General features: G+C 40.8%; 1 protein-coding gene across 1 annotated transcript in view; it reads right to left on the bottom strand.

Annotated features, from left to right (window-relative positions):
• The window catches only part of SAMSN1 (SAM domain, SH3 domain and nuclear localization signals 1), a 114,709-nt gene that overhangs the window by 88,373 nt on the left and 10,701 nt on the right, over positions 1–15,635 (bottom strand). Inside the window, exon 3 of the mRNA XM_067542961.1 lies at positions 10,193–10,330. Coding sequence (XP_067399062.1) covers positions 10,193–10,330 — 138 coding nt within the window. The remainder of the gene's footprint in view (positions 1–10,192; positions 10,331–15,635) is intronic.

Genomic DNA, 15,635 nt, shown 5'->3' with positions numbered 1-15,635 from the left:
GTTCCTGTAAATGCAGAAATACTCATTGCTAGTGGGTACAATCCTCCTCTATCCTTCTCTGTATTTTGTACATAAATTCTTTGCATACATGAACTCATAGCATTTTTTTTATTAATAAAGCTTTTTCTTACATGCTTTCATTAAATAACTCTGAAAGGAGGACAACATTATAACCATTGAATTACCATACAAGGATTCCTCTGATGCTTCCTAGCTGACAAATGCCTGGCAAAGCTTGATTCTTTTAGATTTGTGATGAGGGTGGTGATCAGTTTAGGTGAGTAGCTCTCTCCCTAACACTCCTGAAATCCAATGTCAATTATAATATTGCAGATTAACGAAGGTATAATGATGAATTGTGACTTTTCTGGCAATAACTTTGTCAGAAAGACTGATAAGTTATTTGGCACTTTACTTATAGACTGGGCCGTCTGTCATATCATGGTCAGTAGTCGAAGAGCGTGTGGAACTCTTGAGATGCTTGGCAATTGCTAGCTGACAGAAAAATATATGAAATAAGTCTTTGTAATGAAAACATTCTTGAAAGGCTGAAGAAATAAATCAGCTGATCAGGTAGGAGAGTGAGACACTAAACTATGGCATGTACTGGTAATAAGGAACAACAGATACATCATTAATAAAATACTCATTATGATTCCCTCCCATTTTAACCTCTGTTACGTATCTGTGGCCACCAACCATTGCTGAAAAAGAAACTCAGTAAATTACATTCAAGCCCCCTTCACTTTTGTCGTTCATACAGGTGCAAAGTGACATTGCAAACAACTTTTAGTTCCCTTATTATTGTAGTGCTGCGGACGTGACCAATGCTGTGCTGTGCAATAGGTGAAGTGAGCCGAACAGTGAGTAGGCCATTTCCCTGACAAGCTTTCAGTTGAAAGACACAGCAGGTATAACACAACATCATACAATACAAAATGAACACAGAATGATGTGGGAGCATTCTAGTCAGAATACTTCACAGGCTGGGTGGGTCTTTAGAAGTTTGTGAAGGAAAGAAGCATGGTGTACGAAAGCAATATTATTTTCCACCAGAGGACATAGCTCCACATGACCGCTTGTGTACGCTGCTTGGGCCAGCAGCACATCATCACAGCTTGGAAGGGTGCATAAAGGGGGATTAAAAGGGTACATATCCTAGTTCTTTCCCCTGAAACACCACCTACACAGCTTCAATTATTAGAGGAACTCCACAAGTTTTGCCACAACAGTTCCACATCTGGGGTAGAATGTGGCAGCACAACTACAATTATTTATAATTCTTTTTATGGCAGACAAGACACCCACAAGAAAAGAATTATGCAATGTGAACAAAAAATAAGAAGAAGGGAGTTCGCTCTTAGAAGGTTTAGGTGACTTAAAATTAATTTAGCTTTATGTAACAGAAAAAATGTGCCTATTGAAGATTACAAAAACAGAAATAAAACTGAACCAGCAGAACACAATACTCCCCTCCTCCTACAAAACTCATTCCTCTCTAACGCTCACCTTTGCAGCTTGCTGTGCAAAGAGATGTAACTTGTAGTATTTCCTGAAGGTCAACAAATCAGGCCTGTTTCAGACCACAAGGGGAATCTTGCTCCACAGCTGAAGAGCCTCTCAGGGAGAATGTTCTACCTCCAGCCCCCATTTTTTAAACTGAAGGGTATTAAGCTTGAGCTCCTCTTCTGGCTCCAGCTGTAGCAGTACAGTAATAAGTAGAGAGGTGGTCCCTCAGATAGACACAGTTTGACTCCAGGTCAGCCCTTTTTAAGAAGATTCATACACAGATAACACATGATGTGGGCTCTGCTAGGCCCCAGTTCAGCAAAGCACTTAAGCACATGCTCAAGTCCTTCCCAATCAACAATGCAGTTAAGCACATGCATTATTGAATAAAGATGGACTCCTGAATCAGGGCACTAGAGGGGTAATAATGCTCAGAAGTTATCAGGCTTGGGGGAGCACCCTGGAGAATGAAACTGAGTGACATAATTTAAAATGGGAGAAAAGTACAAATGGGCTCAGTTAAATATGCAGCCATTAAGCTTATAAGGTGTAAGTCCAGTTACTCACATGCTAGAAATAGCAGATAAGATTACACCTGGCCTTAGCTGCATTTTTTTTCCATTGGCCTTACAACTAAAATATCTTCTCTAATCTCAGTTTCCATTTCTAGACACTATTTTATAAATAACCATGTTGATTCTGAAGACAACACAGTGACACAGCATCCAGCCGTTATTTTTAGTTAACTGCTGAACTGAATATTCCTGAAAAAACAAAACAAAACAAACCCCCACGACAAGCTGTTTAAGAGTCTCATCAACACCTGGTGACCGTGCAGTTTGTTTAACTGATTTAGCAGCACATTTATCGATGCTGAATTTTAATGGAGTGAAACATAAGTGAACCATCTCTACACTACTCCATTTAAGGAAACTGAAATATGTGACATGGGTGAGTGTGGGCCAAAATGGTGGATTATTCTGATTACTCTTGTGCAGGGATTTTTGTTGAGAATCCTCTGTGTGCTGTAAAAACAGCTCTAAACGTGCACAATGTTTTGGTGCAATTTGTGCAGATTAAAATCTTGGATTTTCAATGGACATGAACAGTAAATCCCATCTGTTTCTCTAGTCTGGCTCAGTCAAAAGTTTTATGTCAGTAAGGTTGATTATTTTCATTTAGTCAAATCATTTCTAAAGCCCAACTGTACATTAAAATAATTAAGACAACCTGATTTAATTCCACTCAATCAAAGCGGGGAGAGGGCAGAAGAGGCAAAACTGTCATACTAACCTTTAATTCTCACTCTGGTGCTTTTGTAACGTTTCAATACAGAGTTTGATATTGTGAATCTGTCTCTATAGCTGTAACAGCTAAAGGATAAGCTCTATTAGTTATATGTTAGAAGGGACATCATTACATTAACAATTTATATATCATACGTGCAACAATGTTGTAGTTGGGCACAAACCTATGAGCAATTTTAATTTTGAATTTGCTTTGCTGAAGTCCAGCTCCTAGAACATAAGCATCAATCTGATCAAAAACATTAGCATGGTTGTCACTAATTTGCACTATGGCTAATAGTCTCAGATGAGGAGACTAGGACTGAATGGACATGGAGTCTGAAATATTATTTAAAGCCCCACCTATATTATAAGAATAACATGATTGTGACCTGTAGAGATGAAAAATAACATGCCATAGCAATCTTAGAGAATCATTTATTTGCCAACACTGGCAGATAAAGCCTCATCTAAAACTTGGCTCTCGTACATACATATTTTTTTTGCTGGCCATGCACATAAATTAACTATATTATACTCTGTTTATTAAAATCTAATTAATTATTTTCTTCTCTGGTTAGGCTACAGCTATGTTTCACAATCACATTTAAACATGATTATTTTCTAGAGTAGATGTGACCTTAGTCCTAGAAGTGGTTCTGTCAGGTCAAGGCTGAGGTGCATTGACAGATTGGATAGGGGAAGCTTGTATTCTTGCTCTTGCTGTACTATGTATTGTCAGCTGATTTCTGTGCCCTTCATAGACAGAAGGTTTCTATTCTGTTTCCATCTGTTTTGGGCATACACAGAGGATTTTAGTCTCCAGGGGTCTGTTTTCACTAATGTTCAGTGATAATGTTATCTGATAGCAGTGTGGCTCAACCAATGGGGCATTGAAAATTTCAATTCCTTGTTTCCTGCACACCCTTACCTTGGAAGCACAAGTATTCTCCATCAACCTCTCAAAACACATGCAGGTTCCATAGGCTTATGGTTATCTTTGATATGTTTTGCTCTCTGACTTATACAGTAAACATAAAAAGGTCAAAAAAATGTTGACCTTGAATTTCGCCAGCCTGAAAACATTGAGGAGACAGTGTCCTAATAGAATATAAATTAATAGTAGTAGAAGGCATTGAGTACTGGGAATTAAATCAGACCTTCTTAACTATATTATTACCATAGGCAGATTCCATGGCCAAGATCCTACAATATTCAAAAAGCATTATTACTCCCTTGAACACCACACTTGTTTCATTCAGAAGCCAAAAGTGTAAACTTCATTGTAACATCCAGATGCTCAGCATCTTACCGCACAGGTATGCTTCTTCTGGAAATGTGCTTAAAGTCCACAGAGAACCCAAATAGCTAATTTAGGGTCCAATCCCATGAGAAGCTGAGTACCTTTAATTGTTTTCATTTCATGGGAGCTCAACAGCTCAAAGAATCAGATATTTTCATAATCTTTAGGGCATTTCTATATGAACATATACATATAACTATGTGCATGCTGTGTAACGGACCCCATGAGAAGAGAAATGAAATTACAAGAACAATGAAGATAAACACTTTGGCCAAACTCAGCAGAACTCCCAGAGGGATGTGCTACTCCCAACTCCTTGTGCCTCCCAAGCCCCTTTCACCTCAAAGGTAATTCACCTGTGCTGGTGACCATACTATTACTATATTCCTTCACCAGGAGTGGAATCAGCTTTAATTTGCCCCAGGCCTCGACAGGAGCTCTGCCAACAGGAGGAATTCAGAAAGCACATTTCTTAATGCTCTAGTCACTCCATCTGTCAACCAGCACTGTCCTCTGTACAGAGAATACTAATCCCTTATGCCCCTCCAATGGCATAAGCAAATTTGCTCTGCAGTGTCCTCAACCAATAGATTTTTGGCCACAAGATACTTATGCCATGGTTTATGCTGGTAAAATCTGGTATAAACCCTGAATGAATGCAGCCCTCTCCTTTCTTGCAGACAAGCAGCTCTGACTTCTCTTTATTCTTTGAGTAGATTTTATAAACACAATTTATTTTACAAAGCTAGAGATAGGTAGTGTTTGTGATTGGGAGAGGATTGTTAGGCAGGAAAGAAGAGATTATCAAACATATTAATACCCTAAGTAGAAATGTTTGTCAAAGCCCTGATGATATACTATACCAATAATGCACCAGCCTGGAAGGATTAAAAAAGGCAACATATTTTTTGGGAAAGAAAAGAAAATGCAAACAATTTATTTAATGTGTTTACATTTCAAGAACTTCTTTTTAATGCAGAAATTTAAAGGCTTTTCTCAATTGTCATACTCTTGTTACTCTTAAAAAGGGCACTTTATAAGAAAAAAAGAGCAGCAGAAAGAATGACAGCTTATTTACAGGTGCCAGGCTTCACTGATATGTTTACCCAGACTTTCCATAAGGTTCCCGTTGCAAGGGAAATTCCTCTGTACAATTAAATTTCACCTATCTTCTGCATTACTGCAGAATGTACTCCCAGAATTTTAACAAGATGCTCACGGAAAAATTGCTGCCTTTCTCAATGATACCTGTTGGCATTACTTAGGTGTCCCCACACAAAAAAGCCCTCATCAGTTTCTATGGCCTCTGCTTGCAGCCATGCATCCGCTCTCTTCCTTTGCCTTCTTTTTTTAGCTAATCCCTTCCTGCCTTCCTTCCTCACCTTTCCTGCCCTAAAATACAATTCCTATATAAATACAAATATAGTAAAAATATCCCAAAACCTAAAATTCACATAAATTATTTAAAAAATAATAATGGAATATACATGACACTTGCAGACAATCACTCTGTTCACTCTATTGATGTGTTAAGTCCTTGTCCTACCCTTTGTCTGTTTTGTGTTTTTAACCAATGGGGGCAGAGACTGTCTCTTATTGTAGCTTTGTACAGTGCCTAGCGCTATGGAACCGCAAACTTGGTTGGGCCTCTAGGCACTATTGGAATGTAAACAACAACAAGTTGAAAAGTTCCAGAGGGGTAGCCGTGTTAGTCTGTATACAGCAAAAACAACAAAAGTCCTGTAGCACTTTAAAGACTAACAAATTTAATTTCTGCAGGCATAAGCTTTCATGGGCTGTAACCCACTTCATCAGACGTAAGGAATAGAAATCACATTGGAGGTATATATATATACATATCCAAGGGTAAGTAACAACAATGGGGAAGGTAGATAAAAGCAAAGTCCATTCAGTTAGAGTAGTTGAGGCCTATTCACAACCATTGATTAGGAGGTGAGAATGTGTGAACAGTGACAATTACTTCTTGTAATGAGATAACCATTCCAAGTCCCGAATCAGACCCAGTTTGATTGTGTCAAGTTTACAGATGAGTTCCAATTCTGCAGTTTCTTACTGAAGTCTGTTTTTGAAGTTTTGCGTGACCAGCACCGGAAATTCATAATCCGCCTTTTTTTTTTTTTTTGCAGGGGCACTGGAACCAGAAATGCAAAATTCACCATCTTTGTTATAGTAAAAAAAAATTGGGTGGAGTTGATCGCATTTTCGCCGGATGTGCTTAGGGCGGGGCATGGCAACTTTTGGCTGCTGACTGCCAGAGCAGTGGCCCCAGACCCACCCCAGCGGGCCTAATTCAGCCCTGCTGGAGCAGCAGCCAGCCGAATAGCACTTGCAGCAGCCGTGTGGGCGAAGAGCTGATCAGCGGAGAATGGATCCCAAGATGGGTGCTGAGCACTCACTGTTTTTTTTTTTCGTGGGTGACTCAGCCCCTCAACAACCCTGGAGTCGGCATCTCTGGTCCCCTTGGAGTCATTATGTGGTTAAATCTTGTTTGACTGTGGCTGGCATCCCTTATCTGGAGTGTGGGAATGGCTCTCCTCAGCTGATGTGGGAGACCAGGTAGCAAAACAGGAATAAGGCTGAAAGTGGCCTGAGGCCCTTATAATGATTAAAAAGGGTTTTATCTGTCAACAACCTCTGCCTGCATTTACTGGTGAAATTGACTCCCTGGTGAAATTGAAGCCATTCTGCTTTCACCGGGAAGAATGCAAATGTCTGGAAGAAACCATGATGAGGAGAGAAAAGTACCACTAATTCATTTTAATTAGAAGAGAGTCTAGGCTGAGGTTGATAACAAGAAAGAAGAGGAGATCTAGGTGGACGATGGATCTAGGTGGGGTAAGGTTAGAGAGGGATGCCTACTGCAATGCTAACCTTCTGCCAAGAGACTGACTCTAGCTAATCTGTTTCCACAGTTTGTACATCATTGCTAACCTCGGACCCAGACCTGCAAATTCCCATGTTAATCCCACTGACAAACTGTAGTAAGGATACATGCAGGACTAACTCTTTACAAGGTCACGTCCCTTGTTTGGCTATCCTGTGTTGTGACCATAATCTTGGCCGCATTCAGTTGTATAATAACCTGAATGTCAAGACTTAGCTGAAATATATGAATATTAATATCATACACAGTTTGAAAATAACATCTGTTGATTCATACTGGATACAGTCAACTTTTTTTTTTTTTTAATATTATAGCCAAGCATTGTACAGATGTTTTAATGCACGTGAACTTATTGGAGAAATAATCCATGTCCGGTAATAGACTTGATGGCTTTTCTGATTTTCAGAAAGTTTCTGGTTACAGTCACTCTGATTTTATTCATCATAAATATATAGCAACAGTTTACATTTACCTAATATCCTTCATCCCTAGTTCTCCCAAAAATGCTTTACTAACTAGTCAACCTGTCCAAAATGCAGCCAACTTTGGGGTGGAGAGAAACAACTCTGTGCACAACACAACAGTGAGAATATTAACCTGACTCTTCCTATATGCAACTCTAAGGATCACTAAGCCCACACAAAGATAACTTGAATTTTTTTCACTCTGTTCTATATTTCTGTCCTCCATTTTACGGCATTAATAAAAGCTGCTACTTTGGAAGGCACATCTTTCATAAGAGACATAAATAGGGAGCCTAATTCCATCCTTGTTGGAATTATTATATTATTATAAATCTCCTTTCTGTGATGCCAAATTCTTAGTTTGTTTTAGTATCCTCTTGCTATTTGTAATCCCAAGAGACCTCCTTAATAAACAAGTATTGTGACTTTACAAATCAATGTACCATACAGAGAGCTGGTTGGGAAATTATTTTTTCCCCACAAAAATTGCAACTTCTTTTTTCCATTTTTGCTCAAATTTTTCTTCAGGTTCTTTTTAAATTTTTTTTTTTAAGGTTTTTAGCAACTGAGAGCCATCTTTCTTTCTAAAGAAAATACCTGAAAAAATGCTGATGAAAACAGATTTCTGTGTGTGTGTGAAAATCTCCATTGTCATTTTCCATTGACACTTTTTAATGGAAATTCTGTGGCCAACTCTAACCTTGTGGTACTGAAATCCAAATACTGCTGTCTGTTTCCTAGTTCACTGCTGGTCTGTGCTTTCAGAAACACACTGTACAAAACTCAAAAGAATCTAGCAAACTTCTCACACATGATTTTTTTATGAATTCATACTTACTGAAATGTACATATCTTAATATGCTGTATGTTAGAAACATAGCGTTGTTAATGGTTTACTTTCCATTCATCTTTGTTTATTTGTTTCTCCTTTAGCATCCTTTTGGGGAATGTTAGGTGTCCAACTTGCTGCTTTCTGTTTTAATCATACAGTGAACCCTTTTATTTAACCATAGAGTTCTTCTCTTACCTTTAATTATTTTTACTAATAAATGGGAATCACATACTTTGCTCATAAAATAATTTCTCAACAGAAGTCCTCTCGTTCTCTCTTCTTATATGGTTTTAGGCAGTGGTTACACTGTATGTCATTCTACAGAATGGCTACTTAATCATAAAGGGCTCATTGACATCCATGGAAGGACTTCCATTGACTTCAGTGGATTTGGATCATACCCGAAGTGCTACAGAGCCCAGGACCTATTTTTAAGGTCCGTAGCAAGGGGCTGTGGCCTTCCTTGGAGCCTGGGCCCAAGGAAGAGTGGTGATGCCCCTGCTGGGCAGAATAGGGCCCTACAAGCCAAACTGCCCAGCAACAGAGGGGCAGAGCAAAGGTAGGAAAGGGAACTATAAAAGGCTGGCCTAGCAGCTCAGTAGGAAGAAAGCTGTTGCTTGAGGAAGATGTTTCTTCCCGGAGGCTGCAGCCTGGGCCCAGTGGCTGTTTGGAGCAACCGCCACACCGAGCGGAGTATCCAAAACCTGCCCGGATTGCCGGACCCTAGTGACTAGAGAGGGTCGCCAGGCCCTAGTGATTGGGTGGGGCTGCCAGGCCCTAGTAGCTGAAACAAGCCACCCAAGACTCCTGGGTGGGAAATACCCCCTGAGGCTGGCCCTGGCCTGGAGGAACTGCCTGTTGCTGGGGATCCCTGGGAGTTGATTGAACGCTGTGGACTGGAAGAACCCCTGGGACCTAGAGGAGCTGCCCTCTGCTGATGACGCAGAGGAGTTCCTGGACCTGCTGTCGGTCAATGGCGAGGGACTTGTGGGACTTCCACTCACCTTCTACCCCAGCGACCTGGAAGGAGATTGCACCCTGGGGACAGGGTGGGGGAAGTGGTCCAGGGACAGCCAAATAGCAAGTGGCTGAGTCAGGGGCTATACCCCATCAGCGTGTTGCAGCTGGAGCCCCGCTGACTCAGTGGCAACAGCTTTGCCACTAATAGGGCCCTGAGCTGGGATGCAATGGAGTTGGGTGGGCCTGCGTCCCCCTTCCCTAACCACCCCAGGAGTGAGTGCTACCCTCTGCATTTGGGAGACAAAGGATCCCGAGCTCTGCCTGCCTGCAAGGCCGGGGGCTCCAGACTATTTTACTAGCCCCGCCTGTGGGAAGGCCGGGGGCCATTGACTGCCCAATCAGCCCTGCCCGACTTGTGGGCCAGGGACTGTAAACTGCTTGCCTGCCCCACTGGGCCTGAGAGCCAGGGGCACCAGATTGCTTGCTAGCCTGCCTGTTGGAAGGCCGGGGCTACAGACCCCATATCAGCTCTGCCCTACAAGAGCTCTGCCCTACAGACTGGGAAGGAAGCCTACCCCACCGGGGACCGGGGATAAAGGCTGAAGGCTAAACAAGCCCTGTTTATTCCCCCAAAGAAAGGCGCTGTGGCCTTCCTTGGAGCCCGGTCCCAAGGAAGGGTCACGACTCACCAGCCAGACCATGCCACCTGCTTACAATGTCCCATTTGTAAGGTTGGACAGAACTCAGTTCATTTATCTCAGAAGCATAAATGTCTGAGAAAACATTGCTAGGATTTTGATAGATTCCAACTTGGAGTGTAGATATTCCAAATTTGAGGCTGACACAATGCTGGCTCCCTTGGAAAGCTCAAACAAGAAAAGTAATGGTTTGGAGGAAGGTACATTGGGTACTTTACAACTTATTTTCACTCACCAAAGACAGAGATCGGTCTGGTGGTCCATATTTCACATAAGTACTCAGTGGACTGCTAGCTCTGCTGCTCATGCTAATAGTCTCTTTGGGTTCTTGGTGCTCTTGGACTGGCTCATACAAGCTGTCCATGGAGCCTTCCTGAAATACAGAGATGCACATATCATTAGTTGTATATTTATACACCTACACCAAGAAAAGTAAAGTTGGAAGCTTCTATAATGTACAAAATAAAGTGAAAGCACAGAGATCCTCCAGGGTAAACAACATCATTTTCCAAAAATCCCATGACTTTTTTCTTTTTTGCATATATAATCAAATTTAAAAGAAATTATATCTGGATACTAGAACTTGTTTCCCAGATAATGACATTGAGGAAAATGAATATCAGGTTCCATAGATGGAAATGAAGCAAAAGGCTGAGCAAAAAGTCCCATTTGAAAAGGCTCAATAACCGTTATGCTGAATTTTAAAAAGCAAAGGTTTCTCTTTTATTTGTCAGAGGAGTGGTGAGCAAAGATGGAGTGAAACGGAAGCCTATATTGGCCTTTGCTGAAGAAGTATAAGTGCTGCCCTTGACGGGAAAGATAAACATTATTGTTAACCCCAAGCATTCAACAATCATGAGTTAGGCCCCCAGAAAATCATGATATTGGCTTAAAAATCGTAAGATTTAAAATATATATATATTTGCATCCTGACTTTTAAGCCTTCACATTTCACAAGCTTTTTCCCCTGAAACTTTCAAAGGTCTAAAGCAGGAGTGGCCAACCTGCAGCTCAGGAGTGGTATGTGGATCTTTGCTCAGACAAATGCAGCGCTCCGGAGAAGAGAGGGAGTGAAATTGACGAGCTGCCGCCGAAATTGACAGATCAGTGCAAACTCTCTGTGGCGGGTAGAGACACAGGGGGAGTGAAATTGAGGGCGCTGCCTGAGGGCAAGGTAACTGTGGCTCTTTGTCTCTCACTGGTTGGCCACCCCTGGCCTAGAGACATTTTTGATTTTGAATACAAATCGAGATTGTCACAAAATCCCATGATACTGGGAGCTAGGACTTTAAGAAAAATATCCAATATCATGAGACTGAACAACAAAATTGTGAGAGTTGGCAATCTTTCGAGTAAGTACTGCAAAGTTTCATATACACACGATGAAGATCAATCCATCAATCAACAGATCAATCCATGATTATACAGTCACAATCAAATGATCAAAAAATGAACTTCCAACAGTATGCCAAGCCCTAAAAAGATTAAAAACTACAACAGTATGCAACCATCCTCATATCCATTTACACATATGAAGGTCTGAAACTTAAGTCTTCTGTTTGAACAGTCCAGCTGTCAGATTTCCCAGCGTACTCCAAAGCAATGGCATGTTATTGTTCTAAATATAACAAAATATTGTTAGAAATGCCTCTCTACTTCATTGAAAAGAAAACAAAGCCTTCACATATTCAACAATGAACAATTCTGTCTTAATGGAACTATACGCTTCCAGTCCAGAAATATCACTTGACCACCTTATGGACACCACTTCTTTTTCACTTCTTTTGGCTGTTAAAAATGACCTATGATTCTTGCAGGTTCAGTGTTATGAGGATCACAGAACATTAACTGTTCTTGTTCACTGGCTTGTTCCTGCCAGGGATCCTCTCTATATAAGAGCGGGTTAGCCCTTTTTTCCAATCAATCTCCAGTTAGCTCTGCTAGCAATTACTAAAATAAGTTTTTATAGTAGGCCTGTTTTTACAACATTCTGATTTTTGTTTCAGATAAGGTGTTCTGAAATTGCTGCCTTTAATGCAATTATTCCATCTACCACTGCTCTGTGTTTTGGTTCCATAGTCTTTTAGGCATCTAGACATTCTAACAACCAGCCCTTCAATGCCGATCATTCTGGTGGTGGGCAATCTACTATTTCCCTGCTCAGAAGTTAAAGTTACCTGTATTGGTTCCTGCTGCTTTCATTTATGGCTTCTAAACATTTTGGGTGAGTTGAGACCTCCTTGGATCTCCAGTATACAGTTTAGTTGTAGCCATGCCTGTCTCAAGATATTAAAGAGACAAGGTGGGTGATATAATATCTTTTATTGGACCAACTTCTGATGGTGAGAGAGTGACAAGCTTTTGAGCCACTGCAGGTATGCCTATGGAAGCAGTTATTATAGAGAACTCTTTTGGGAGGGCAGGCAGGGAGTGGTGCACACTGAAGGTGAGCTCTGGTTTTGCATAGAGCTGTGTTCAATTCACCTGTCTCCTCTGCATAGTGGAATGTTACATTTCACAGTGAAAACTATGTATATTCAAAACAGTAGTCAGACACAGGGCACTTTCTGAAAACACATGCTGCCTCACAGTGCACTGATTCCACTTTAAAATGGTTACATAGAATTATCCCTGTACAATTTTCCTAGCCCTAGTTTCTGCCACCTTTACTCATGTTGAATAGAAATTTACTCCGCCAATTGTCCCAGTGATTTCTATTAACCAAGGAATAAATTGACTAAGGGGAATAGAATTTGACCCCAATAACTAATTAACAGTTTTAACACCAGTATTATTGGAATTAACCTGGATATTAACATACTGCAGCATTTATTCTTCTGGTACAAAAGGAAGGTTATTTGAAGCCATACTGATAACATTTCAAAGCTTTACAGATTGGAACTAAAAAGCATGTTGAGCCTTAGGTAAAGTCTGCCTGAGATTAGAAGAACAATCTTATTGACTGGTAATACAGTAGTTCAAAGCCATGTCAATAATTCTTTGCATCCACATAGGTCAGAAGTACTGTGCTTATCTACTGATCATTACTAACCTCATGCCAATACATCCTTGAAAAGCCAAGCTAAAAGTTAAGGGAGCTCTTTTAAAGGGTTAAAGACTTGATTATCTTTATGTTTTACACAGTATTTTATTTCGGGAACTAATGAGTTAATAAATTCTGGAAATGTAGCGCATGGCTTAAGTAGAACAACATGTGCTTGCTATGTTCCTAAAAGCTAGAAGTGGGCTTAAAGGGCAAATGAGTTCGTCTAAGCTTGTCCCTTGCTAGCATTAGAACTGTTTGTATAACGGGGCTGGGCTTTCTGAGCAGGAGGACTGCAACAAAGAGCTGACTGCATGATGGTTACAAAGTCCATGTTAAAAGGAAAACTAACTCTTTGAGGTTAAGGAAATCTGATTCTGGAATACACAGCAATCATTCACACTCAACATGTATTCAAATAAAGTATTTTAAAAATGGTCTATTTCTGAAAGAAACAGTTTTCCTCTCTAAACCCCAGTAATTCTAACAGAGCCTGCAAATTTCAGGTTAGAACATCTGGTATGCTACAAGCTGCCGCTGGAATAAGAACCATGCAAGGCACTTAGCCCAGCGAGGGACTAGACTGTGACAAGCCATGTGAGTGCACAAGGTGAGGAAAAGCACACAGGGATTCTATCTGCCCCCGCCCCCACCCCCACCCCTATATACAAACATTTCATGATGTGCGTATTATAAGGATGGATGGAATTTTTCTTTCAATCATCTGCAGCGGGAAGCCAGGTAGGAGAGGGGAAGATTCTAGGCAGAAGCTCTGTAGTGAAGCAGATAAAGGCTGAGTAGCTTTACAGATAATACTGTTTTCTTTCGTGTGGGGAACCATTCTGCCAGGTGCCATTAATAATACTAAGGGCCAGGTTCAATGCTGTTTAGAGATGCTTTCTAAAGTAAAGTGAGTGGCTCAAGACCCCACCTAAATCGTATCCACTCCCAGGATAAGATTTAATGGCCTGGGTTACCATTGGAAGTGTTTTTTTTCCCCACTCACAAGCACCCAGGAGGCTTTGGGTGCCTGAAACCACCAGCTGTTTTTATTTGGGAAAACAAGATAAACACTGTAAAATGAAATTACACGGGGCATGGCCAACCCCCTGGCTTCTGTTAAAAGGCTTGTTGAAGGCCTCAACCTCTTATTCAGAACATAATCCTACTCTCTCACAAATCCATATTGACTCAGTGGGGGGTCAGGTGGGCATCAGGAGGTGGCTGTTCTCACTGTTTACTCTAGTCCGAGGGAGTCCACAGCACCAGGTCCCACCAGGGTGTGCCAGGTCTGGTTCCAAAAAATGTCATCTTCACCAGGATTTCCTATGCTTTGTCCTGGTTCAGCGCAATCAACTCTGCCAGTTCTGTGACTGACTTATCACAATCCATTATCCGCTTCCCCAGCTAAGGTGCGAATAGATCTAGTCCCACAAAATCAATTCCCTACAGAATCTAGAACCTCTGAGCAGGTAAACCCAAGTAAGGCCCTACTCCTTTTGTAGAATTTGAGCTCTCAACCCAACAGAGTCCACTACCTGTCAGTTCAGAATGACCGGTTTTCCCCAGGCTACAACTTGTCAAATTTCAACCCTCTTTCATAAATACATTTACATGCATAATTTAATATCACTTCTAAAAAACAGAACACAAACGCCAAGCAATATAAAACTGTGCAGAGTGGCACATGGGAGAAATTATAATATGTACATTACGCCTGCCATAGCTAGCATTTCCCTTATTTCCTATGGGGGAGCAGAGAGCTTTATTGAGACTTCTAACTCTGGGGTTTGCATCAAGAAAGATCCTCATTCAGTGTCAGAAGTGGCATTTTCTGTGATTCTTTACTATTCACATGACCCTCATCTCCACAGTATCCAGACACTAGGTGGATTATAAAAAAAAAAAGTATTTAGCAGGGCTGTCCATTCATTGTCCGATGCTTGGTTTAATCATGGGTTCCTGTGCAGTCGCTGGCCATAATTCAACCAATGAGAACAAGGAGTGAATGAGAAGGACAATGCACTGACTATTAGACAACAAACTATTAGAACTATTCCACTGAGAGTTTGCTGCAGAGGTCCCTTTGACTCTTTCAAGGGGTTCTCCTATGCACACAGGAGTGTTTTAAAATTGAACGTATTTCTAAACACATCACAATATTAACAGAAGCATTTACATGTTTAGGGCATTTCTGTTACCCATAAACTCTGTTTCTTTACTAAAGCTTTACATCATTTAATTAGCAGTGTATTAATCGCATTACTTTATAATGTTAATAGTCATTTTCACTTTGTCTATCCTTTAAGAACCTTGGTGTCTTTGCAAAACATTTCAGGCTATAAAATGATGAATGACTGTAATAATTTGGATATCGTGTTATTAGCCTTCCGCCTCTCCAAATCAAATTGTGATTATAATACACAAAACTAGCTCTATGTTTCTGAAAAATCACTAAGATGATTAAACTGCCCCACTGTATTTAACTTTAGGTTTTACCAGCAAAACTTACAGCTAATAGGCCACCATATGGAAGAGAGATATGGAAGTGCAAAGCATCTTATTTGGCTTAAATCCTCAGTGCCCAGCCTGAATAACTGGTCTGGGCATGCCTATGGATGGAAGGGTGGGCTGC

Source organism: Emydura macquarii, unplaced genomic scaffold (genome assembly GCF_026122565.2).
Source record: "Emydura macquarii macquarii isolate MOO-44397 ecotype Brisbane River unplaced genomic scaffold, CSIRO-AGI_Emac_v2 contig_75, whole genome shotgun sequence".
Lineage (NCBI taxonomy): Eukaryota > Metazoa > Chordata > Testudines > Chelidae > Emydura > Emydura macquarii.
This window is presented reverse-complemented; position numbering and strand designations above follow the sequence as displayed.